We start from the raw sequence: 27,434 nt of genomic DNA on the forward strand, positions 1-27,434 counted from the left end.
CCAAAAATCACAGTTTCGCCCCCAAAATCTTAAAATATCACATTAAATCTCTCTTTTCTAAGCAGCAAAATCATTGCAAAAATGTATTCACCTTTTCTTTAGTTATATCAGCTCTCTCTCCCCCTCTCTCTCTTTCTCTATCTCACTCTCCGCGCGGCTCCTGTTGCTGAGTGTTGCTGCCGTTGGTAAGTAACTGTCTCCACGACTACAGTCACTATGGCGCTATGGCCGGGGGTCTCGAGGCAACTGTTGCTACCCGCTCCTGCTGCCTACGTCAGGCTCTTAGAGCTAGAGGGGGTGTGGCTAAAACAAGTGTGCCCCGCCCACCGCGTTCCCGCTGCGGGCCGCCACAACAAGCACGAGCGCGCGCAAATCCGACTTGTTTTCCCGCGCAGGTTGTGAAACATTGGTTTATATGTTTGAAAAAAAGCGAATTAAACATGTTAAACTGAGTTAAATTGTAAAATAAATCAATGACTAAGAATAAATATATAAATAATATTAAAACTCATACAAATATATAGTATTAACTGTGGACTAATACACTAATATTTAATAATAATAAAAAAAATCACAGTAGTAGTTTAATTGTCTATAAAATATTTCCAGCCATATTATTTTATTATATTTCTGCTGTTTAATCAACAACCTCCCTGTAAATAAAAACACTAACTTAAAAGTTAATATGTATATGATTTAATAATATTTAATATTTTTATCCAATAATTTACTCAGTATATACAGTCATGGGCAGAAGTAAACATGATAAATTGTAAAATAAAGAAAAGAAAAATATTAATTAATGATTCCTATAAATATATTGTAGTAAAGGGTGGACTCATAATTAATCATGTACATTCATGGACAGAATTGTTGGCGCCAATGAATTTTTTTTCAGAATATTTCAGAAGTATTTCTCCTATAAAAGTAATGCAATTACACATGTTTTTTTATACATGTTTATTTACTTTGTATATTGGAGCAACACACAAAAAAAGAAACACAAGATAAAAAGCAAAACCTCTCCAACACTTTGTTTTCATCTATTTCTGAATGCTTTTGTAGGATGTTTGGGGTCATTGTCATGCTGGAAGGCCCATGACACAAACTCAACTTTGTTGGGCTCAACATTGCGACCCAAAATCCTTTGGTGATCTTCAGATTCCATGATGCCTTGCACACAGTCAAGGCACCCAGCGCAAGAGACAGCAAAACAACATAAAAAACATCTTTGAACCTCCAACATATTTGACTGTAGGTACTGTGTTCTTTTTTTAAATATGCCTTATTCCATTTTTTTCTCTGTGTCTTGTGTTGTTCCAATACACACAAAGGAAATAAACATGTTTATAACGTTTAATTGCAATAATTTTCTTGGAGAAATACTTCATTTTCTGGAAAAAATTAAGTGGTGCCAATACTTTGGCCATGACTGGAAATAGCACTGAAATACCTAAAATGATCAAAATCAAAATTTTGGGTACTAGGAGACGCTCAATAGGCACTGTGTGATTTTCCCATATCATACTAAATATTGCTGGTGGACATGAATAGGTTAATAGTCAGCAATCGTGAACAGCTGGATTATTTAGAGTTATCAGGACTAATAAGTCTCACTGTGTATTGATTCATTATCACCACAAGGGGGCGGCACGTGTCCAGAAACAGCGTGCACTCCACGTGTTTGTATTCAACAGCCCTGTTTACTACATTTAGGCTGTGTCCCAAACTTTCTTCTTTCTTCCTTCCTTTTTCTTTTTTTCAAATTATTTTATTTATTATTACTTTTTTTCTGTCTGGTGTAAAAATTATTTCCCTATACCTACATTTCTTTCTTTTTCTTTCTTTTTTTTTCTTTCTTTCTTTCTTTCTTTCTTTCTTTCTTTCTTTCTTTCTTTCTTTCTTTCTTATTCCTATGTTGAAACCTTTTTTTCGTTTTTTGCTTTTTTCTTAAAATATGTTTTCACTCTCTTTGTTTGACTTATATTTGTGTCTACCTACGATTTTTAACCTTTCTTTACCTTTCTTTACCTTTACCTTTTTTTCAACAAAGAAAGTTTGTCTTCTCTAGATTTTTTTTCTTTATATTTTAATTTTTTGGATTCTGTGTGTTTCTGCCTACATATATTTTCTTTTATTTTTCTGTTGTCATGTTTTTTCTTTTGTTTTCTTTCTTTCTCTTTCATTTTTTAGTTATATTGTTCTTTATCCTACTTCCTTGGACTTTCTTTTTTACTTTTTCTTTATGTTTTTGTTTTATTTGAAGTTGTGCCTTTCTGATTTTCCTGCGGTTTTGAGTGTTTTTACACTTTTAGGCTAACACACTAATTCTGTTTTTTTTTTTTTTTTTGAGAACATACACTAAAGCTATAAAATATGTCGCAATTCCAGTTAGTTTTGACAGAGTTGTAAATGCAGATGAACTTCACTCCTTCCTCTAGTGTTTAGGTGTTACGGGTTCAGCCTGAGCTGCAGTTCCCTCAGTGACGGACAGGCGGCGCTGCGGGTCGCCCTGTGTTTAAACTGGGGGCGGCTTTGGCGCCACACGCGGTTGTGTTTCTTATCTGATACAGAACCGAACTGAGTTATAAAAGTTCCTCCAGTCCGAGCAGAGATCAGATAATACCTGCGCTGATAACAGCAGATCACAGCCTGATTCAGATCTTCAGTTCTGCAGATTCACGCGTTAACTGCAGTTTAAACCGGAGTTTAAACCCGTAGGTTAGCTCTCAGACCGGCAGCGCGTGGAGTTCCTCATTTCTCTCACTTTTTAAAATTCAGTGGTAAGTAGCTGATTTTCTTACTGTAGAAGGTATTATTCAACATCATACACGTAAGAAACATAGCTTTAATATGTTTTTATATTAGAAATTATATTAGATTAGAAATTAGTTGATACGAGCCCCGCAAGTGATGTGTATTATTTGGGGAAACCGGCTGTTGCCAATAGAAACCAATAGCAGCATGGAGACTCGGTAAAATGCGGAATCCGGTGTTCTGACAAGTTTTGCTATTTTGCCAAACTGTGCTTCCCTAGAGTAAGTATTTATAAACGTATATAAATATAAAAATACATAAAAATCACCATATTAGAAAATTGCCCCCGCCAGAAGTCTAAATAGGATATTAGAATAGGATAAGTCACTGTATTAGGTGTAAGTTATGGTCATAAAGGTGATTAGAAACCTTATTTTCTATAGTTTATTATTATTCTATTTGCCATTATTTTTAAAATGGCCATTTACAGCCTGTAACATTCAAGTATGTGGTTTAAAATACCCAAGGACAACCGAATTATTTAAAAAAAACGTCAAACACAAAAAAGAGAATCTACGCATGCGCAATGCAGTTAAAACGCACATATCGATGCAAAGCATAACTTGACAAAACACCGGCAGTAGCCTTATATACCTTATATATCTCGATAGTAACTTGTACAATATTACAAAGAACTTTAATGTGTCATTGCTCCTGTGATATTAGAAGAGATATGCCTGAAACTATTGTATTTATTTGTTATATATGAATTTTAAAAGCTTTTTTAATTTCTTGACTGAATTAATATCGTTTTATTTTCTTTAATTTAAGTACTAATCATAATAAACATAAGAATTAGAGATGCACCGATATGGTGATTCTGGGCCGATGTTGATTTCCAATGTTGTAAAGCTGTAAATCTGCCGATACATATATACATATTGATAACATACAAATAGAAACTAAAAACTCTGTTATAATATAGAAATAAATGTAACATTTAACTATATACCTTGGTTTTTATCTTTCAACCAACTGTAATTGCAATTGCAATTTTATTGCAAACAATAAAATAAAGGCGTATCCTAGGGATGGGTGATATTGCCCTAAAATCATATCATGATGTTTCACAATATTTTTGCAATAACGATATTCTTAGCGATATGACAAAATATTGAATTTAAAGAAAAATAATTTAAAAAACACACTATTGCATCAAAATTAATATTAGACTTTATTTGGCAATATTATTGCATACAATATGTTTTGGCACCTACCTAATTGAGATTTTCATCAGATTGTAATATATATATATATAATAAAACATTAGATCCTAAATCAACTTACATCAATGAATTTTAAGTTTGCACAGACCGTGTTTGCCCACTGTAGTGGCACGACCAGCATTTTTTGGTCCTTTTCCAGCATATAATAAATTCTTAAGCAAGTACTGGTTTAAAATATCAAGATCTGCAGACATTGATGATTCCTAAACACATCAATCATCAACTGATACTGATATAATTCCGATATCATTGTGCTTCCCTAATAAGACGAAACTAAGAACTAAACGGATTTAAACCAAGTGTAAACTATTAGGTTTCAACTCATATAAGAGCTCTATCTTTTCTGCAGTATTCAGGTGATTATTGGCTTAGGTGGGATCTGATGATGGGGTAAAGGGGATTTGTGAGCTTTAAATAGCTAAGCATCTTTATACCATCATGATACATGTCTTTTAAGTGTGTGTGTGTTAGAGAGAGTACGTCTTTGGGAATCCCCAGGCAGTCCAACATATTTTCTGTATCTCAGCTTCCAGCTGGCAGTCAAAATACTGAATGCCTGATTCAGCTGTGACGCATTTTTGTGTTGTGTTTTTGTGATTCTGACCAGTAGATACTGAAGATGCTCTATATGGACAAAAGTATTGGGACACCTGTTCATTAATTTTGTACGAAAATCAAGATTATTAAAAAAGAGTTGATTTTGCTTTTGTTAGAGTAACTGTCTCTACTGTCCAGGGAGGAAGGCTTTCTTCTAGATTTGGATGGAGCATTGCTGTGTGGATTTGATTGTATTGGTATTGGATGGAGCATCATCATTTCAGAGAGAACACAGTTCCATTGCTCCACTGCTCAATGCTGGGGGGCTTTGTAGCCTGGCATTAAGCATGGTGCCCATAAGGTACATACAAGTTTTTCTGATTCACTCATACCAGCACGACACACAGTAGCAAACCAATACCATGCCAATCAGTGTCACTGCAGTGCTGAGAATAATGACCCACCACCCCATTGATACCTGCTCTGTGGTGGTCTTTTACAGTCTGGACCCCTGTAGAACAGGATGAAAGAAGTATAATTTAGTAAAGTATGTAGAGAAACTGAATGGCTACAATCTGTAACTACAGATCTACGAAGTTTTCCTCTGTATACAATTGAGCTGAAAGCAGATTAAATTCCATTTATATCTCTCTAATTCCACATCAGTTCTGCAGGCCAACATTGTACCAGCCTTTTCCTTCCTCACAGAACAAAGAAACACCTTCTGCTCCACCTCTGCCCTTATCTTATCATAAACAGACACAAGCGACCAGTAGATTGTCCAGAGCAAACACACACAGGTGGCGTTGAGGCAACGATGAATGCTAAATAAATATTTAAAACAAGGTCAGTTAGAGCTCTTCTGAGTATTTGTTGGGAGAGAGGGCAGGATGACAGTGTCCAGTCAGAGGAAGGTGTTTCTTTGGGTTTTCCTGTAAAAAGGAAGGTGGGTATTTTTCCTCTGTGGTCTTTTGCAGCCAGACTGTGGATATTTATAGTGACCAGAGGCAGAGGAACACCTCCTGTGTCCTTTATTTGAATGTTGGCTATAATACCAAAGTTGATGCAAGTTTATGTACTAATAGTCCTTATCAAATGGTCACAGCAGTTCTCCAAAATCGAATAGAAAGCCCCACCTGAACAGTAGAGTTACAGAGTACAGTTACTGCAGCAAAATCAGGATAAACTTAAAGATGTGAATGAGCAGGTGTCCCATTACTTTTGTCCATATAGTGTACATTAGCTCAGATGTAGGATTCTATCACGCCTCTGTCAGAGAGTATAAACTGACCTCAGGGGTCAGAAGCTCACTTATCACGCTTGTGTGAGTTACTTTCTACTCTGAGGCGTTTCGAGTCATATGTGTGCACATACACTCGTGCACACAAACACGAACACAAATACACATGAACACACACTGCACAGTAGGCCAAAAAAAGCCCTGTGGTTTCCATCAGCTTCTTTAGCCCCTGTTTTGCATGTGGATGGATGAGTAAGCGCCAAATAAAGAGGTCGCACTCGCCTCGTGTTTCTCAGTGCTGAGCTGATTTACTTTTACTTTGCGTTTAATTAAACAGGAAATTCTGGACTGAGCTGTCCTGCTTGAGGTAATTCCCTCTTCGTCAGCCCACCAGCACCGTGCCAGCTCTAAGGTTTGCAGTGGGGTTGGCATTGAATGCTATACTGTCCTCCAGTGTTTTTACAAAAGTGGAATTTTTGCTGACCTAAAAAAAATAATGAAAGAAATTATTCATTTTAAGAATATAAAAATGCAACAATATAAATGTTAACCATTGTATTAAAAAAAACAAGTAAATATGCAGATTATTTACTGCTTGCGTATAAATTGCAAACATTTACAATAACGCTGCTTTTGTAATGTATGGGTTTTATAAAATCATAATATTTGTGTCGCAGCATATTGTGTATTACAACATGGCTCACAACACAATTATGCTTAGTCCGGGATCTATAGGTCATTATACTCTCTATTTAAGTGTCCTAAATCTGACTTTTACTAAATAGTAAAAAAAAAATGAAGTACATCTTTATAAAGGAGTTTCAGTGTAGTTCTCCCGCACCGAGGCTGGAGCAGTATAAGCATTAGCCGCTAACTGCGCTAAGCGCTAGCTCTTACATTGTTTAGAGGTGATTGTACCGGACTGTAGCCTGCGTGTTTACCCTGCTAAATCAGGCTATCTGGAACAAACCACTAGCTAATAGCGCCCTGACATACCAGAACACTGGTTTCTCACTGTAGTGCTGTTGGGCGGCTAGTTCTAGCGGTTAGCCGCCAATGCTAATGATACTGCACCCAACCTTAATGGAAATCTGAAAATCTAAGCTTACTGTAAATAAACAGAAGTGCTTTACTCACATAAAATAAAGCATTTTTTTAAGAGAAATCTGTATAAATTAACATCCAGCACTCATTTGACTTTAAAAGACACTGCAGCTGGACTCAAAGTATTAAAGCAGAAAATCAGAAGAAAGGATGCATGGCGGAATATTAGGCTTAATGTTATGGTATGAGATGTCTCAGTTTTGTTCAGATGAAGCTCAGACCTTAATTTGCTAAAATACATCCAAAAAGACAAAGGTGTTCCTGGCGTGGGTTACTTTTTTTCTCATGATTATCTGCCTATTCAGCCGACTGCAGTTCATTTTCAAAACATAAAGATTGAGGTCAAAATATTTTGGCCTGGTGTGGTTTCTAAATGAAGCAATGAGAATGTGCTTGTTATTCTCGAACAGTATCTATTAGAGCTTAATCCTGTTCCCATGTCGAGTTGAAGAATGCAGTCCATCAACCAAGACGTGTTTGGTGTGAAATTTGCTCTGTTAGATTTACACTGGAGTTTAACTGGAGCTAGTGCAGCTAATACCTCATGTAGCATGTTAAAGCTAACTAACTAGCATCGTTCAAGCAGCTACTGATTTAAGCTGTGCTAACATGCTTTAGCCCATGTTTATAGATAACTGTGAAGTGTCCAAAAATCCATAAGCAGGTCTGTTGGAAATTATTGAAAATTTCCTCACAGTTTAAAGAGAATGTGAGTGTTTGTGAAGATTTAGACCATGCTATGCTAGATAATTGTTATGCTAGCTACACTAGCTACTAGGGGTGTCACGATCTCGATATTTTATCGAAATCGATCGAAATGAGGTCATGGTATCGTGTATCGAAGTCAAAAAGAGCATCGACGATCCCTCCCGCGCGCACAGCGCGCTACGCAAATGGCGCAGCACCAACACAGCGCATCCTATTCATTTAAATAGAGAGAGCCGCTGCATGAGCGCAGCCCCGCCCTCAGTTCTGCTGTGTGAGAGGCAGAGAACAGAGAAACTGAAACTGAAAACAGGGCTTTCAAGTTTTGAGTGTCGGCGGGAGTGTGATCACTGGTTTTTATCTGTCCAACGGGGCGAGGGGGGGCGGGCGTTGTGCGCGCAGGTTTAGTTTTCTGTGTGTGTGGGTGGGGGGGTGGGGGATGGGGGGTGCGTGTGAACTCGCTGAAATGCGTGTCAGTGTGACTTGAGAACGCTGACTATAGATCACAGTGAGGTGGATTAAAAATCTTAAACTTATGATTGACTACACCTGTTGCTTCATTTGAACTAAAAAAACATCTTTCTCTCAGATAAAGTTAATAATATATCTTTCTTAAAGAAAAAAACTTGTAATTCTCAGGGGCCGAGTCTTATTTTTCATGTTTAACTGTTATAGTAGGATAGAGTTCAGTTTGTTAAGGCTTTAATTGTTCCTTTTTTTTTTTATGTTGCACGTTGCAGTTTTAATAGTGCACACAAAAAAAGTCACTAGATGGCATTACATATATATCTTAATAAATAATAATAATAATAATAATAATAATAATAATAATAATAATAATAATAATAATAATAATAATAAATAATATATTATTAAAATTTTATGAGGCATAAAATAATAAAATGTAAAAATATAATAAAAAAGAAAATCGAGAATCGAATCGAATCGTGACCCTCAAATCGGAAATAAAATCGAATCGAGGGTTTAGAGAATCGTGACACCCCTACTAGCTACATTAGCTAGCTACATTAGCTCTAACTCCAGCACAAGCAAGGACACATCAGACTTCAATCTGTTGCCTTAACTGCTTTTAAATTGAGAATGCACCAAAATATATATATATTTTTTTACAGGTTTATTATATTTGTTATATTTTTAAATAAAAAATACACCGTAAAATTAAAGATCTGCAATGTAAAAACATCTTTGACAATATTTCTCTGTATAAATAAATTTTATAAGAAGGTACCGAATAATTTAGCTTGCCGAATATTTAGTAAATACCTTTTTAAATATTTGACTGAAATATTTTTTCAGTTACAAAATTACAATTGAAAAATATGTTATCATAACATTAACATCCCGACTAGGGTTGGGTGGTATAATGGTAATACCGTATACCAAGGTATTAAAAGATTTATTGATGTCTCCTAATGAGCATCTAGCTGGAACACTGTCTATTTTATTGTATTAGCTGTTAGCTTGTTAGCTAACTAACTAAGCTAAGAACTAAAAGTTAATTCACTCAAACACAGGTGTTTATCATCAGTACTTAGGTTAGTTAGTTAGTTTAGTTAGTCAAAAACAGCTGTACTGAGCTATCTGACACTCTCTGTATTAGGGGCTAGCTTAGCAAGTGAGCTAACTACTGAATGCAACACCGCAGAAAACAACACTAATATCTGTGTTTTGTCCCTCCAATCACTCTCCCTGGTTCTCCTGTAATATTTTAGTCCCATCCGGACGCACATTTCTAAATTTCGTCACTTTGCATTTAATAAAATAGCTAGTATTTGTCCACTGCCGTGCACCAAAGGGTAATTACGGAGAGATCTACGTAAACACAACAGCGAGTGGAAATGGAGAAGCTACTGAACGCAATGTCACGGGACCTGAGAAAGACAAAAAACTCACTGGTCCTCTTGTTTGTTTTTTTTTAATTGCACTACGGATGCACGAGTTTTATCACTGAGTAGAAGTGTAAAATATTTTTCACTGAGGTCCCACTGAAAAACTAATTCTCGTCCGGATAGAGCTTTATTCATACAAATACTATAAAAGTACCTTTTTTAGCATCTTTGTTCAAATAATTTTGATTGCTAAATATTCAGTGCATTCCTATTTTAAATGTGGGTCAGTAGTAATATGCATGCGTGTGTCTGTGTATACTGTATGTGTGTGTACACGTGGCCACGTGGACATGGTGGGCTGATTTAACGCTGATGTCAGTGCAGCTGTGCTTGCCGCTGCTGCCTCTCCTGATGCAGCCTGATGTTCTCAGCTTTGCCCTACAGTAACCCCACAGCTCACTATCTATAATGCATCTGTGTCTGACTGAGTGTGTGTGTGTGTGTGTGTGTACACTCAGCCTTCCCAGCCTTCAATGGGCTCATATGACCATATATGGGGGATGAGTCTTGTGGTGTGAGAGGTTTTAGCCAATCAGAGGGCACAGCGTATTGGTGTCCGGGAGGGGGAGAGCCCTGCAGGCAGCAGGCTGGGAGGGAGTGGCTTTTTTGGAGGAGGGGGAGGATGGGGAGGCTCCCAGTTTGAAAATGAATGATGTTACTGAGTTGTAGTGTAGGCGGGAGGCTGCCGGCATACCCAGTGTCTACAGAGCAGCAGCTCAGCTTCCGCTAAAAGGAGAAAAGGACTGAGGAAGAGGCAGCGTGTGAGCTGTAATTCACACAGATTCTCCCAAAGATCAGACCAGGAAGGCTTGGAAGATGCAGTGTAAGTGGAATTTGTGTTATTTTGGCTTGAATCTGGTTGGTTTGGGTGAGACTGTGTTGAATGGGTTGAATGGGGTATTCTGGGTGTGACTCACCGGAGCAACAAAGCTGTTCTTGACATTTTTAGGGGGTTAACATGTGGTTTGGACAGGCAGTTGAAGGATAAAGGTTGATAAACGCTAAACGCTGATGATTTTACAGCAGGAATTGAGTGAATTTGAGCTTCATTGTTTTTCTATAAGAGCTTGAAACCTTTTACATTGGACATATTTTCATATTTCCTGTCAAAGAGGACCCAATAATTTAGTGTATCTGATTTATTGTATACAACTATGAAATGGATCTAGTATTAAGTAATGGCAACCTTTACCTAAAAACTATAGAGACTGATTTGTACTGAGGATGATCATGTATATCTGGGGTATTGAATATGCCAAATATTGCATGTACTATATAGTATTTATATGATATAAGTAATCCTTTCCTTTTTAGCCGTTTCTCCTTTGTATAAACTAATGTCAATGTTGAACTGGTGTCTGTATCTATAGCAACATGCTGATTATGATGCTGATGCTGTTGCTGCAGCTGCTGCCAATGATGTATATGGGCATAGCAGCATCTGTCATAGGCTTTCAGGCGTTTGATGTATAATCTGCAGTTTATTTTATTATATCTAGTACATATATATATACATATATGGAAGAGTGTGTGTGTGTGTGCCAAGCCCAGATGTTTCTAATGAATGCATTCAACTATTTAAGGTTCAACTCATTGCTGACAGATGTGCAAATGTACACAATATATGCTTGATTATTCCCTGTAGAAAAGTATTGTCATTACAATTGTACCATCTGGAGCGAGTATAATGCCAGGCAAGGGCTAGAGCGGCATAAAAGGTGTGTTATAAAAATGTCTGTGTCTAAATAGAACCTAAATCTAGTATACTGTTGGTGATGGTGATGATATATGGGCATGCCATGGAGGCATTCTGTATTAATGCTACACTGAACTGGAATCTGAATCTACCAGCACCAAACTGATGATGATGATGATGATGATGATGATGATGATGATAAACAAATATTCAGGCATGACGGCATTCTTTTGTACATGATACAATGGATTGTATGGTCCTAAATTGAATTTAATAATAAAAAATAAATAAATAAAAATGTATGTGCCCATGGTCCACTGAGTTATATCAAGTCTAAAGTCTGATAACTTCTATGCAGATGCAGATTTCATTTTCCAGCAGGACCTGGCACTCTGTCCACACTGCCAAAAGTACTAATTGGTCTTATATAATATTCACATTTTTTGATACACTGATTTTGAGGTTTTCATTGGCTGTAAGCCATAATCATTAACAATAAAATAAATAAATGCCTAAAATCAAACACTCTGTGTGTAATACATCTATATAATATGAGTTTCACATTTTGAACTGAATTACAAAAATAAAGTAACCTTTCAGTGATATTCAAATGCATATTTTTGAGATGCACTAGAATGTCAGCAAATGCTCCATCATTAATGATTGAGCTGTACACTCACACCATGCTCTACTGTGTGTGTGTATGTATGTAAATGTGTATGTGTGTGTGTGTGAGTGTGTGTTGGGTGGAGCTACAGATGGAGGATTTAGGCAGCCGGCTTACCACATTTCCATGCTGTCTCCTGCATTTGCACAACAACAGTGCTGCCAAGCACCAGCTGGACGGCTGAAACACACCCAAACAGTGTGGCACCCATTCTCTGCTGAACGTTCACCCCAGGTTGCTAATGGTCTGTTCGCATGGACCTATAACAGGTCTATATGGAGGTGTTAATGTGGCGCATATGTGGGATGGGGGTGGGGGTGACTGTGTGGTGTGTGATTTGTGTTCAGACTGGTATTGGAACATTTGATTTGCAGTAGATGATGGTTGATGGATTGGTTGAATTGATTGATTAATTAATGGATTGATATAAATGGATGACACAGAAGCAGATGCACATGAGACAATTGGCTATTTTCCGTAATACCAGACATGGGCTATAGGGAAGTATAAACCCCCCAGCATTAAGTTGTGTAGCAGTGGAATTGTTTTCTGTGGAATGATGGAGCTCCATCCAATACTTCTGATTGGATAAGTTGGGGATAAATGAGGTTGGGTAGAGAGAAAGCAACATTCTGACCTCACAAACACAGTATTTAACAAAAAAGCAATCAAAAAATCACAGAAAGGCTTCAGAATCTATTACGAAACCATTTCTGGACAGTAGAGACAGTTTAAAAAAAATGAAATGCTTACTTGTAACACAATCACAGTCCCTGGAACTCAATAGGTATAATTGAACAGGAACTTATAAATATTATTATAAGCTAACAAACCTGCACTTACCTGTGGAATATTTGTGTGGGATCTCCTTCCTTAGATGTTCCTTCTTTGATATATTCCAAATACACACTTGTACTGTGGCTGTAGAAACATTTAAAGCTCACCTTCCGCGAAAATCCGATTTTTCTTGTTTTTTGTGGAATACAGTAGGTCTCTCCGAGTTGAATGTGTACACCTGCACATTAAACTGTTTTGCAGCCCCCATTGTCTGCAGGAGCTAAGCAAACAAATCCCCCCTCCCCCCCTCCGAAAAACGGGTGAATTTTGAATTATCTTTCTGCCTACGTAGGCAGAAACTCACAGACCAGCCCACCTTGGCTCGAGAAACTCCCAGAGGCGGAGCTGAAGCGACGCAACATCACCGCTCATCAGTTAGGAGGTGGGAGGCAGTGAGCGGCAGAGCGGTGGAGGGGCATCGCAGTGCTCATAGCCAATCAGAGGAGAGATATTTGCATGCTGTTTGCATGTATGAATATTCATGAGCAAAGCTGGAATCTGGTCATTTTGGACACACCCCTAAAACAGTCCATTAAAAAAGAGCTATACAGAGACACCTGAGCACTTTTTTTTTTACAAAAACTGCTCACATGTCATTCATTCATACTAGAGACCACAACTAGACATTTTAAAATGAATGAAAAAACGACGGAAGGTGACCTTTAAGTACTTGTACCATCTTAAATTCCAGAAATGGAGTATTCCATCCATCTGCCCTCACTATCAGACCTCACTCCAACTAGCATCTTTATACAGGTGTAGGGGTTTCTAAGGGTGTACTCGCACTTAGCATGGTTGGACCACAGTTCTGCCCATTCGTCACTCCCCCGCTGGCCTGCACTCACACTGCACGCTTACGTCATTTACTCAATGCTCAGTGGGCTTGTCGTTGTTGTGACAAATTCAGCACCCCCGCCATGAAAAGCGCCCTCTCTCTGGAACGCGTGCGCACCATATTCTTGATAAAATTAGAGATTTTACTTACTTAGAAATATGCGCCAATAGTCACAGTTATCTCAGTCATGGTTACATACATAGCAACATAGTGCACACTCCAGAGATGGGGTGCTTTTTCTTATGGCAGTGTTCGTTTACAGGAACATCGCATCATTGTCATCAGCTTGTTCTGTGCTTGGGCATGGACTGCGCTCATCCTGCATGCATACCGTGCTTAAGTCCAAGTGAACCATGCCCTGACCCACCTCTTTAAGCAGGCCCGGGCATGGTTCTGAGCCTGCACACTAGTCAATCGAGGCGTGCTTTGGGATGTAACCATAACTGGGCATGACACGGCTTGCCTAGTGTGAGTACAACCTAAGCCATCCCCTGGTGTAACACTTAATTCATTCAATACACTCAATTTATATACTGCTGTCCAAAGAGATATGGACATGCCTGAGCATATCAAATCAGAATTCCTTTGTTTTAATGTATATTTATTGATATTTCTTTTATCCACTTTTATAATAATCAATGATGTACTTCAATAAGTGTGTGCATGCGTGTGTTTGTGTGTGTTGAGCCTAGCGTGAATCTTCTGGAGCGTTCTCAATTAATGCTCACACTGTGCTCCTCCTGGAGCATCTCCAGCTCGGCACGAGGGAGCAGAGTGGAAACTCCAGTCAGGAGTGATCATTATCATCATCACCTCAACTCTCAGGGGGATGCTGACTTTCCCAACTGCTCTCCAGAGCTTCACTCAACCACATGGAATTCAAAGAATAACAACTATAAGACCCTTGTGAAAAGTCAGAACCAATCTTCACGTGTGTGTTAGACTGTATACTATACATTTAGTCCGGTTAGTTTCGGTTTCACACTGCAGTTAAAGAGCTGGAGTTTCTGTATTCTTGAAGACACTGTTTGATTTGTTTTATAGAAATATGGTTAATTCTGTGATCTACCTTTTAATTTCTTCTTCAGATGTTGTGCCAAATTTTGCCTCTCTGCCAGAATTAGACTTCCTGAGAGTGAAGGCATGACATGCAGCAGAATGAGTGCAACAGATTTCCTTTGACTCACTCAACCCTTGATTCCAGTTTGTAAATGATGATTAATCTACAGTTACAGTAGATACAGGAATCTTCTTTGTAATCTGTTGTATCCATACTGTTTTTGGCACAACACCAGTTGTTTTTTAGATATTTTTCTTCTGTTGTTTTTAATAGATGACTATAGCCCATCAGCTTACCATAATTTCACACTGCCAACAAATCATGGACCATGGTTCAGTTGATCTGGACTGTTGGTCTCACCAGTTTTCTTTGGATCAAATTTTGGTCGATTAGTCTGGACTGTGGATTGTAAAACCTTATACACCTGTTTTGGTTTAGACCAAGCTGAAATCTGAAAGTTGAAAGTCTGGACCAAACAAGACAAGTGCGAAAGTCCATCTTCAAGTGCTTGAAAAGCTGATTTAAGTCTGCATTATACTACTTCTTTAAGTCAACACATTGTCTATGGCATAGCCTGTGCGAGTGCCCTATACAGCTGAGCACTTTCATACTGTAACTGTGGAAATGTGTGGTAGGGCCATAGGGAAATTGGTGGACCAATCACGGCTGCTGCAGTCTGTAATTACATTTCTGGGGAGGTTGGCTTCAGGTTATGGCACGGGTTAGACACAGAAGTATAAATTGCAGCCATGTTCTGGTCCGCAAACCTTATTTTGAATTGGTTCGCCACGTTTCCACCAACAAAATTAGGTTCCAAACCAGGAATGTTCTTTGGCAGCGGGAATCAAAGAATACTGGGTTCTTCAGCGCACACCGTGACCACATCTGTGGGCATGGGATAGCACTACAAGAGCAGGGCAGGAGACCATGTTCTGGAATAATACAGTTGATTAGTGTTCATTACTGATGGTGCTTTTCCACTACAGTTCTAGTTCCACTAGAGTTCCGTTCGGAATTGGGAACCGTGGTGCTTTTCAGCAAACCAATGTGAGCCTGCGTTTCAACCAGTTTTAGTGGAACAGTCAAATAATTATACATCATCAACAGAGGACATTGCACAGTGGTGGTGCTTCTGTACAAACAGACACGCCCAAAGATGTCATCATGATTCATGCTGAAAAAGCTAGAAATCTTTGGTTCCTGCTGCGACCGAACGTTCCTGGTTCCGGAACATACTTTTGTTGGTGGAAACACGGCGAACCGGTTCAAAACTAGGTTCACAAACCAGTACTGTGCCGATTTCACAGAGGAAAAGTGTTATGAAAGGGACGTCTCTAGTGTCTGTGAGGGGGTTGCAGGGTTCGGTCCCATCCTTCAGGGGCCGACACTGGACCAGATGGCTTGTTGTTAGCCGAACACATCCTGAGATAAATTTACTGAAGGAAACTGCCAGTGCACAGCCATCCTGCCTTCAACTCACCAGCCTGGAGCTAATCACATGACACACAGGAACTCAGTTTGAAGTGAGAGAGACTGATAGAACTGGAAACTGGTATGGACAAACTGGTTTACTAGAATGAAGGTGCTTATTTGGAATTCTTACTATTTTAAGGACAAGCCTTTCCTTGTTCTAATGACAGAATGTCCTGAAGTGGCAGAAACACCTTGACAAGGGTTGAAGCAAAGGTATGATTAAGCTAGGCAGTTAGCACCATGCTAACACGTTGGGTATTGTAGTGAAACATGCCTAAAAATTAACATGTTCACAATAGATTAAATATGACAATATCGTAATATTGCACCTGCTATGCAGTTAATATTGTTTCTTTTTTTTTGTTTGTGTGGAAATTATTTGGTTTCTGCAGGGATAACACTTCCTTCTAACTAGGGGTGGGCGATATGGCTCTAAAATAATATCACAATATTTCAGGGTATTTTTGCGATACGATATACTTGGCGATATAGGAAAACTAAAATAGTTCATGCATTTCAGGAATATAGTATTATTGTATAACAGAATAATCATAATGTGGCAAAATAAATAATATAGCATAAAATAATATAATGCAGCAAAAAGTATTGCAGAATATTTAGAGCATGCATATAAACTGCAAACTAAAACAATTATACAATAAATACACTTAAAGCTTCACAGTAAATAATAGACTACTTTTAAGACAGAACAGCCCTATTATCACAACATGAAGTTTAATATCATGATATTTCTGTGTCACAATATATTGTATACGATATAATATTGCCCACCCCTATTTCTAACACATTTCTTGTTAAGGATGTCCTCTTATCATATCATATGTCTTTATACGCTTAAGGAAAATGATGATATAAGAGTTTAATATGATGCAATGTGTGATAAGGGATGCTAAACAGTGCTAAATTTAATTTAATTTGTTGCAGTACAGCACAAAAATGAACTTAAACCTGCCGTTTATCTGCCTTACAGCTGATGCTGTTGTATACAGGGAAAGGAGTGTGTGGGCCTGTTGCCGCTAATGCTGAAAAAAATTCTAATATTAGAGGAAACACTAAAACATGACTTAAAATACAGGAATTATTGTTTGGTATAAATTATCAGATTTTTTTCACTTTGCAAATACTTTGTTCAGAATCCAGGTTATTCAGACAGAATATTAGCACACAATGAAAGCAGTGGTGTGTGTGTTTTTTTTTATGTGTGCGCCTGTTTGAATGTGCTGGAATGCCGGCCCATGAATCCTGACGGATGACAACAGCAGTGCACTGGACAGTCCTTACGTCACATGACTGACCATAGATAACAGAGGCCTCCCTCAGTTCATCCCAAATTCGGATGCACTTTCCGCCTCCTCTCCTCTCTGACTGGTGGTGTTGTTTAGGGCCCATCCCACACACACTCAGCTCATTACTGGGCAGTGCCAGTGCCTCACGAAGAGCCTGGAGACAAAAGTGTCCGAGAACATCCTCCTTGTCCATCGTCTCTGCTGTAAAGTACATTTCCTGTTAGATCAGTGTGGCTTTATGGCTGGGACGGGTGTGGCTTATTTGTTTGTTAGACAGATTATTGAGGCAGAGCTGAGGTTGAGTTATAATTTAAGTATTCTCAAATGTTTTATTGCACAAAATATAGGTTTAATATCTATTTACATTATGTTATTCCTGAAGCCATTAGAGGCATTATTACAGTATTAATCATCCACAATTTGCTTTTTCCCCCTTTCTTTAACACATATATTCAATTAAATGTGCATTAAAAATGATTCTTTAAGCTATAGTATTAATATATTGTATTAATATATTTAAGAGGTAGTTAAAGTTTAATAAAAAAAAAAAAAAACTTTAAGCTTTTTTTTTCGCCTTGTATCCAGTGTTTCATGGAGGTTTATCGCTTGTGCTGAATAAACGATTCTGTACACAGGATAGATCCTGAGCTTGTCTGGGGGACGAGAGGGACCTCTCTTTTTTTTAAAGTGAATAATTGCTGTTTGCTGTTGTTTTTCTATTTTACTCTGATAAAAACACTCATACAATTTAAAGAACAGCAGCAGGAGCTCCTTAGATAAAGTGACATTACTCCAGCATCTTAGCTTGTTATGCTACCTGGCTAGAGTTAGTTAGCCAGCTGTACCAGTATATGTCTTTTTGCCAGTGCTCTTCTACACAGCGCTCCACAGTGCCTCTAGTGGTTTGGGGGTATGTGAAAAATGCATACCCGTTTTAATTTCCCCTCCAGTACACCGGATGAACCGGTATACCGCACAGCACTAGTTGTACAGTACAGCGAAACATTTTTAGGCTAGATCTCTAGCACAGTAACACATATAGACATAGCGTACAACAAAACACAATGTGCATGGACAATATGTACAACAGACACAGACAATAAATACACATAAATTGATTTGTATTCAAATACACAGCAGTACTATAGCAATATAGAACTAAATGTGACTGGGACCTGGTGTATTCCGGTGTAGTTATTATCTCAGACTGTCCATTCCTCTGCTCTGTACCAGCACTGCAGGTTAGAACAGGGCCAGGGAATCGCCGGTATGTGTTTTCGGAGGATGCCAGGTTTAAATAAACATGAGGGCATGGTGGGTCGTCCAGAGGGGTGAAGGCGGTGAGCTGCAGAGGAGTGAACGTGGTCCGGCGGAGGTCCAGCGGGGGTCCGGCCGGTCTGCTGACATTGTTCTGGAACGCAGTGACGCGCTTCCAGTCTGGAAACAACTCCTTTCCTGTTCTGTGTGACCTTACCCAGCGCGGGGAAACGGACATGCTCGGTCATCATATGGAACAGAATGGTCAGCTGCGGTTTTGGCCGTGGTCAGAGTTTCTGTTTTGGAGAGATGCTGAGGTCATTTATGCGATTAATGATTCGTTTTGTTTTTAATAACTGAAAAGCGGGATTTGATCAGTTATGTAATTTGCACTTTTTGATCTCAGTAAGAGGTGTTTCATGAGCTCGATTTGATCCAGATAGTAAGATTAAACTTCTGGCCTGAAACTCTGGTGGTGTAGATAAACTGGTGATGTAAGGGGGCGTGTCCAGTGTTTGTGTTGGCATCTGATAGAGGCGTGGTGGTTCCGTAAATGTCTGTTTACGAGGGTTTTTACTGGTACTTCGGAAGTGTTTATTCACCTGTTTGCTTGTTATTCTCCCGGATTCAATAAAAGTGTATGAAATTGCTTGCATGTGACTTGTCTTTAGGGGTTGGTGAAATTACGCTAAATTAATTTCACAAACTTTCAGGGTATTTTAATGATGAGGATTTTCTTGACAATGTAAAAAAACAATTCATTCACTTTTCATTCATGTACCGTATTTTTTGGACTATAAGGCGCACTTAAAATCCTTTAATTATACCAGTTTTACCAACATTAGCATTAGCCGCTAACAGCAGCACTAGCTCTCGCTGTTTAGAGGTGAGTATATCGGACTGTAGTCTGTGTGTTTGCCGTTTTAAAACAAGCTGCACTAGCTTATAGTGCCCTGGGTTACCGCAACACTCAGGGTTCCTCAGTTTAGTGCTATCGGGGGGCATTTATGTTCAGCTAGTGCAGCGCTTAACGGCCAATGCTAATGCTGCTGCTGCACCCAGCCTTAGTGCTGGAGAAACGTCACTGAAAACTCAACCTCAAAATATTAAAAACCTAAGCTTACTGTAAATAAACAGATGGGCTGATATTTTATATTTTATAGAAAATATTAAATATTTCAGAGCTGTTGCCTCATTTAGCGCTTGTCTATTTATGTCTAACATTAAAGAATGAATGCATGAATTCTGATCAAAATTGAAAATGTCAAATAATATGATCCCTAAGCTATCTATTACTTTTGTGAACAATAATAACTTAGCATGACTGTTGATTTTTTTTTATATCTATAAATACATTATATATAATGTAACAAAATGAATACTGAAAAAAATAGGTTGCAAAAATAAAAATATTGCGCAAAATATTTAGTACTTGCATATGAACAGTTGCATATAAACAAAAATACAGTTAAAGCTTTTGAAAAGAAAATATAAACAAACAAAAAAAATCTGCTTTTGTCACAATATGGGTTTTTGTTTGTTTTAAAAAATGCACAACATTATTGTTTATAATTTTTATGGCACACCCTTAGTGTCCACAAATATTTATACATTTAGTGTATCTGCCAGTGCTTTCGCACACATGCACGCATGCATGCATGCATAATATTTACACCCTTAATAGTTGCAGTTGTGATATCTGGTATCCCGTACGGAAAGTCTCGCAGTGACACTGGTGGCTCATTGGCTGGTGCAGGAGGATGTTTGGTCATCAGTGTAAGCTGTGTTTCCTCTGTCGGACGATGGTCTTGTGACACATTGCGTTTATCCTCAGAGCATCTGTTTTGGGTCATGTGACTGCCATGTGTCCACTGACTGTTCCATTCAGCAGGTGTATGAATGTGTGTGTGTGTGTGTGTGTGTGTATAGGGGGGGGGGGGGGGGGGAGAGCACAAGGGGGCGGGTGAGCAAGCTTGGCCCCAGCAGCACCTGTCACTCAGGTCCTGTGTGTACACCTGACACATACTAATAAGTGGGAGTTTGAGTTCCTGCCAAGCCCTCTGCTTTAATACTGCCCACACTGCTGGTCAGCTCGGTCAGACTCTCAGCCCCAGACCCACAGCCACAGTAATAGACAGACGCTCTCTTCTAACACGTAGCTGTGTTTGACTGTGTGTGTGATTTTGTGTGTGTTTGCTTCCACAGTGACCGCGTGCGAACCCTTGGCCATGTCCACAGCAGGTGTAATGGACCCCACGGGAGACGTCCTGCAGTCCTGTGGGACAGCGGACAGCATCGGATCCATGGACGCCCCCATCGACGATTCAACAGCTAAGTATGTAATACTTTACTGCTGTATGTTATGGTATTCATTAAAGCAGCAGTCCTTTTTTTTTCTTTTAAATTGAAAGCAGTCCCATATTTTTTCGGATTATAAGACTCTAAGATTAAGCAACACTAGTAAGGATGTCTACATCGAAGTGGGCGAGGGTGTTGCCATATTTCCCTTTTAATGGGGAAGCTGGAGAAAGAGCCTAAGTAAACAGAACTGTTATTCTTAAATTTTTTATTTTTTTTTTATTTAAAAATTAAATGAGCGCTGGATGTTAATCTACACAGATACTAAAAACCGTTTAATTGGGTGTGTAAAGCACTTCCATTTACTTACAGATACAGAGCTTAGGTTTCCAATATTTTGTCTAAGAGTGAGTTTTCAGTGAAGTTTCTCCAGCACTAAGGCTGGGTGCAGCAGCATTAGCATTAGCCGCTAACCGCAGCACTTGCGGGACGTAAAATCTGCCCGAAAGCGCTAGACTGAGGAACTCTTAGTGTTCTGGTAACCCAGGGTGCTATCAGCTAGCAGTTCATCCCACGTAGCTTGTTTTAACAGGGTAAACACAGTCTACAGTTCAATATACTCACCTCTGAGCGGCGAAAAAGCTAGCACTGCGGTTAGCAAGTAATGCTAATGAGCCTTAGTGCTGGAGAAATTTCACTGAAAACTCACCCTTATAACATTGTACTTCAGCAGTACAATTGTACTTACTGCTCCCTAATACCTGACTGGTAGAATTGTAATTAGTAGTATTACCAGTGTCTGGGAAGAAGAAACCCTGATCGGTCTAATGTTTTCCTTCTTAAAACAAAAACAGAGTAGTCTGGTATGTTTTTTGTATGTAGAGTAATTGCTGTCTACATAGTATTGACAGAATTTCATGAATACAAACAAAATGAACATGTTCTCAAAAATAAACAGTTTAGCTATTAATTTACATTATTTTACTTTATTAAATGTATTAAATTCTTATGAACTGTCGCTTTAAGCTTAGTGGATTCTCTCATTTTGAACTCAATTAGCTCCCAGTACACATGGAACATTTTTTCCATGTATGTGATTAGTGAAACAGTTCTTTAAATTAATTGGCGTACACCTTTGTGCCAAAACATTAAAACCATCTTAATGCTGGTGTCCAAAAAAACAAACAAAAAAAAACAAAACACATTGCTACAACACTGTGAGTTTGTAAGGATGCTTTAATAACCGCAGTCGCAGTATCTCTACTATTGTTTCACCCCAGATTTTGTATTTTTGAATTTAATATGAGTTTAAAAATAGTATATTCGTTAAGGAAAACATATTTATAAAAACAGGCCAATAACTGAAATGTCTAAACTTTCTGAAATATGATTAGAAACAGTTGTAGTAAGTTTTAAAACGTCCTGTAGAGTTTGTTAGAATATCCTGGTTTTATAGCAAAGGACCAGATAAGCTTTCTTGGGTATCCTCTTCATCCTTTTCCCATGCAGGTATACGTGATGGTATGTGTGTATGCTGATTGTGATCATTTCATTACATCAGTAAACGTCTGTTTCACGGTCCAGAGCGTATAGATTGAAGAACTGATCTCTCTCTCTCTCTCTCTCTCTCTTTCTCTCTCCCTCCCTCTCTCTCTCTCTCTCTCTCTCTCTCTCTCTGTGAGTGAGTGAGTGAGTGAGTTATGTGTATGATATGATGTAGATAGTGGAGGGGGTTGGGCTGGAGAATGCAGCATGTCTGGATTGCTCTCCTTTGCTCTTTCAGTCTCACTTAAGCTTTTTTGTTGTTATTTCTTTTCAGTGATTCACCAGAGGAGGAGTCAGCTGGTAAGAGAGAGGAGGAGGAGCCTAAACCCGCTGAACGCAGCATCACACACACACAGCCAGGTGAGATACACACATCAGAACTGGGTCACTTGGAGAAATTGTAAAATTGGAATTGGAAAAATGTTGAATATTATTGCTTCTCTATGCTGACAACTCTTATGAAGGTGCAGATTTTATTTTCCAGCAGGACTTTTATTAAAACAATATTATTAAAACAAATACAAATAATATTCATACAAAAAGTATCGAAACTACTGAGGTGCTGGCTGGGGGTGCACAGGAGAAATCTGGAACCAAGCTTTGTTTTTTTTTTTTTTTTTTTTTTTAGACTAGCTCACAAGATCTGAACTACTAATTTAACCCTAAACGCTGAATTAGCAACTCTTCAGTTTTCTGAAGCGTTTAGATTCGCTTGTGTAACCGCAGCAGTTGTGAATTCCAGGATTATGAGAGCACTGCTTCCCTCTGGAGAGGAAGTGTGTGAAAGGAAAATCTGGAGAGAAATGCACACACACTTAAACTCTTACACACACTAACCGAATACCGGCCAGCTTCCTCCATGACTCGGCTCTTCCAGTAAGTGTAACAAAGTGTGTTTATATAAAGCAGAAAGCCGTGGATCAAAACAGTTCATACATATCTGCAAATGCAGAAGTGACACACATGCATGAAGTGAAAGTATTTTGTGTGTGTGTGTGTGTGTGTTTATTATGTGTATTAAAACTCATCAAGGATTGTCTGTTTGCCTGTAAACACCATATAACCTTAACAACAACATAAAAAAGTGTACCGTATTTTTCGGACTATAAGGCGCACTTAAAAACTTTTAATTTTCACAAAAATTGACAGTGCGTCTTATAATACGGTGCGCCTTTTGTATGGATTTTACTCGTCAGGTTGTAAGGAGCAGTAAACACACACTCCGTGCAGCGTTATAGAGAGTTTCAGTGCTATACAGAGTCCAGAGCCGTGCAGCTCCGAGGCTGAGCAGCAATAGCATTAGCTAGATGCTAACCGCTAAGCTAGCTAGCTTATTCACTGAGATCAGTATTATCTAAATTTTACTCGTCAGGTTGTAAGGAGCAGTAAACACACACTCCGTGCAGCGTTATACAGAGTTTCAGTGCTATACAGAGTCCAGAGCCGTGCAGCTCCGAGGCTGGAGCAGCAAATAGCATTAGCTAGCTTATTCACTGTTCAGAGATCAGTATTATCTAAATTTTACCCGTCAGGTGTAAGGAGCAGTAAACACACACTCCGTGCAGAGCCGTGCCGCTCCGAGGCTGGAGCAGCAATAGCATTAGCTAGATGCTAACCGCTTAGCTAGCTAGCTTTTTCACTGTTCAGAGATCAGTATTTTCTAAATTTAGCACTTTTAATACTGCTGGAGCAGTATTATTAGAGTTAGATGCTAATCGCTAAGCGTTCACCGTTCAGAGGTGAGTTATCGGCCTGTAAGTCTGTGCTGCTTTGCCTGGCTAGCATTAGCTAGATGCTAAGCGCTAACTCTCTCAGAGGTGAGTTTTATCAGCCTGTAATCTGCTTGTTTACCGTGTTAAAACAAGCTACGGGGGACGAATCGCTAGCTAATATCTCACTGTCTTACCAGAACACGCAGGATTACTCAGTGTAACGCTGTCGTTTAAGTTTGGGTTAACTTTACTAGTTTAGGTGACTAGCTAGCGTGCTAGCGGATAGCTATGCTAACGCTGGTGCAGCAAGCCTTAGTGGACATCTGGAAATCTAAGCTTACTGTAAATAAACTGAAGCACGTTACTCACCCAAATAAACAGTTTTCAGGAGAGGAATCTGTGTAGATTAATATCCAGCACTCGTTTGACTTTGAAAGAGCTAACGTTAGATTTGTATACTGAGACGCTCCACCGGCAAGAGACCACCCCCGGTGGGGGAAGGGAAACATGGCGCCACCCCTGTTCACTTTGATATAGGCACCCTTTCTAGTGTCACTTAACGCGCCTTATAATGCGATGCGCCCTATGTATGGAAAAATAGCAGAAAATAGGCGTTCTTTGATAGTGCGTCTTATAATACGGTGCGCCTTATAGTCCGAAAAATACGGTATTGTATTTTTACAGTAACTATTAGAAAATGCATTTTAATCACACAAAAAATAAATGTATAAATAAAATAGGTTTACTCACACGAAACGCAGAAGAAAACTTCTGGCTAAGGAAAAAAAAAAAAGAGTAACCCCATAGAAATCTCGTAATAAAATGTATAAATTAAAAAAACTTGTCTAGTCCCAACAACTTATAATCATGAAAAAAGTGTTGAGACCCAATAACCCTGTTTACACCTGGACACTTTGTACATCTTGAGTATTAGGATTATATCTGGGTAAACCCAAGCCACATAAAAATACAGTACAAGTGTAAACGCACCAAGAGACATTTAAAACAGAGAGAAATCTGATAACTTAACCCAATTCCCAGAAAATTACAATTTATAAAAATTATATGAGACCAGTTGGTACTTTTGGCAGTGTGGGCAGTGTGTCAAGTCCTGCTGGAAAATGAAATCCGCATCCCCATAAAAATCCAAGCTGCTTGAGGTCTAGTGTGAAGTTTCCACAATCAGTGATGGTTTGGAGAGACGTTTCATCTGCTGGTGTTGATCCACTGTGTTTTATTATCAAGTCTAAAGTCAGTGTAGTTTTGTTTTCCCACAAAATCTTACAGCACTTCATGCTTCCCTCTACTGACAACAAAGATGTGGATTTCATTTTCCAGCAGGACTTGGCACACTGCCAAAAGTACTAATTGGTCTTATATGATATTCCAGTTTTCTGAGACACTGATTTGTCTTCAAGTCATAATAATAATTAAAAAAGATTTTTTTTAATTAAATTAATAAATAAAGTAAGTAAGAAATAAAGTAACTTTTCAATGATATTCATTTATTTTTGGAGATGAACCTATACATTTCAATCTTATCAAGATATAATCCAGATACTAGTCACTAGGGCTGCTACTAATGATTATTTTGGTAGTCGACTAATCTGATATTTTTTTTCCGATTAGTCGATTAGTCAACGATTATTTCTGCCATGTTCCCCATCTCTAAAAAAAAACAACAACAGAAAAACAGCTGAACATGAGATTTAGAAGGCATTTAAATGTCCAGAAGTTGTTTAAACATGGAGAATACTGATAATTAGTGAGTAAAAATGTAATCTGTTGTGTTTCAGCACTTTTGGAGACACATATTAAGTTGAGTGTAAACTGTGTGAGTGAGCCATTTACCCATCACCTTTTGTTTTTCTGTCCCACAGCACTTTGTGTAATGCGGTACTGTTACAAATTAACGATTAGTCAACAATGAAATTTATAGTTGACAAATTTAAATAATCAACATTGTCAAATATATCGACTAATCGCTGCAGCCCTACTAGTCACATGTACTAAGGTATAGTTAAACATTTGGAAAGGTTGTCGCTGTGCTTTTTTTTTGACCCTGGACAGGTCATTGGATGTTGGATGGAGATTTGACGGTGTGTGAGGTCACCCAGCCCTCAAAAACACACACGCCCACCCACACCCACATATACACTAACACACACACACACACACACACACCCCCTCCCCACCTTCTCCCCTGTTTATGTCCGAGCTTTTACACCACGATAAATACCGCAGTGTGAACACCCAGACATTTCCACCCCTCTCTCCTGAATGTCCTGTTTACACTGGGTTACCGAGCGCTCTGACCCTGGTCACTGAGGGTCATCAGGCTGCTGAATCGTCTGAATTGCGAGTAATAATTCTACAGTTTATACAGTAAACACTGCAGACCTGAGTGGGGTTGGGCCTACTGTGTATAGTAGCATTTGGAAATTGCTGAGTAGCAGGTTATAATTGAGTAGAAATTGACTTCTGAACTTTCCAAAAGTTAGAGATTAAATATTATTTTCATCGTTAGGTCAAATTTAGTTTAGTCTAAAAACATGTTATTGAGCTTTTGATACGTTGTATAACTCTAGCCGTTTATTGTGTAATGTGTTGATACTTTCATATTGTTTATTTCATCTTCGGTCATCTTGCGTTCTTCTAAACCATTAGAGCTCTTTTTGTTAATAACAGCTGTCCTGCTGTTTGGATTAAAGTGCAGTTTAACAGAGGGGTCAGCAGATTCCTGTTCTGGTGTTTATATGTAGAGAAGTATTGCTTAGAACGTTCTGGAGTGAGCGATGTGCTCCAGAAGCTTTCTCACAGTCTGGATGGAGATTCTGTATTGAGTTTAGTGTTGCTGGAGGGGGGGTTTGGGGGGGTCAGACCACCAGCACAGAACACAGCATTAATTAGGATGCTGCTCTGGGGTCAGTGCTCTCTGATAACCCTGTTTATAGAAACTGCTACTGATGATGCTGCTGAACTCTCGTTCTGCTCGTTCTGATGGTGCAGTAGTATTTTTATACTGTAGTACTGAATAATTAATATCAATAGTATTTTTTTGCAGGTATAGAATGACCACTTCTAAATATTTAGGTCAAATCCTGAATAATTACAGATAATTTACCAGTTAATGCGTACTAAATAATTTGTATTAATAGTAGTAGTAAGTAATTTAATTGACTAAGTACTGAATAAAAAATAGATATTT

At 38.6% G+C, this 27,434-nt stretch overlaps 2 protein-coding genes across 7 annotated transcripts in view; one reads left to right on the forward strand and one right to left on the reverse strand.

Annotated features, from left to right (window-relative positions):
- rfx2 (regulatory factor X, 2 (influences HLA class II expression)) overlaps window positions 1-244 on the reverse strand; it is a 64,856-nt gene extending 64,612 nt beyond the window's left edge. For 4 of the 5 annotated variants that reach the window (XM_022670209.2, XM_022670208.2, XM_022670206.2 and 1 more), the window contains exon 1: window positions 92-243. The gene's annotated coding sequence lies outside the window, so the exon portion shown is untranslated. Of the gene's footprint in view, window positions 1-91 lie in introns of all 5 variants that reach the window. The other variant, XM_022670207.2, reaches the window with a different exon arrangement.
- Window positions 245-2,527: 2,283 nt separating this feature from the next.
- acsbg2 (acyl-CoA synthetase bubblegum family member 2) overlaps window positions 2,528-27,434 on the forward strand; it is a 46,506-nt gene continuing 21,599 nt past the window's right edge. The window contains exons 1-3 of one of the 2 annotated variants that reach the window (XM_022670211.2): window positions 2,528-2,783; window positions 20,877-21,006; window positions 22,789-22,874. In XM_022670211.2, coding sequence (XP_022525932.2) covers window positions 20,900-21,006; window positions 22,789-22,874 — 193 coding nt within the window. In that variant the 5' untranslated portion in view covers window positions 2,528-2,783; window positions 20,877-20,899. Of the gene's footprint in view, window positions 2,784-10,193; window positions 10,363-20,876; window positions 21,007-22,788; window positions 22,875-27,434 lie in introns of those variants that run through there. The other variant, XM_022670210.2, reaches the window with a different exon arrangement.

The sequence above is a fragment of the Astyanax mexicanus genome, chromosome 12 (assembly GCF_023375975.1).
Source record: "Astyanax mexicanus isolate ESR-SI-001 chromosome 12, AstMex3_surface, whole genome shotgun sequence".
Taxonomy (NCBI): Eukaryota; Metazoa; Chordata; class Actinopteri; order Characiformes; family Acestrorhamphidae; genus Astyanax; species Astyanax mexicanus.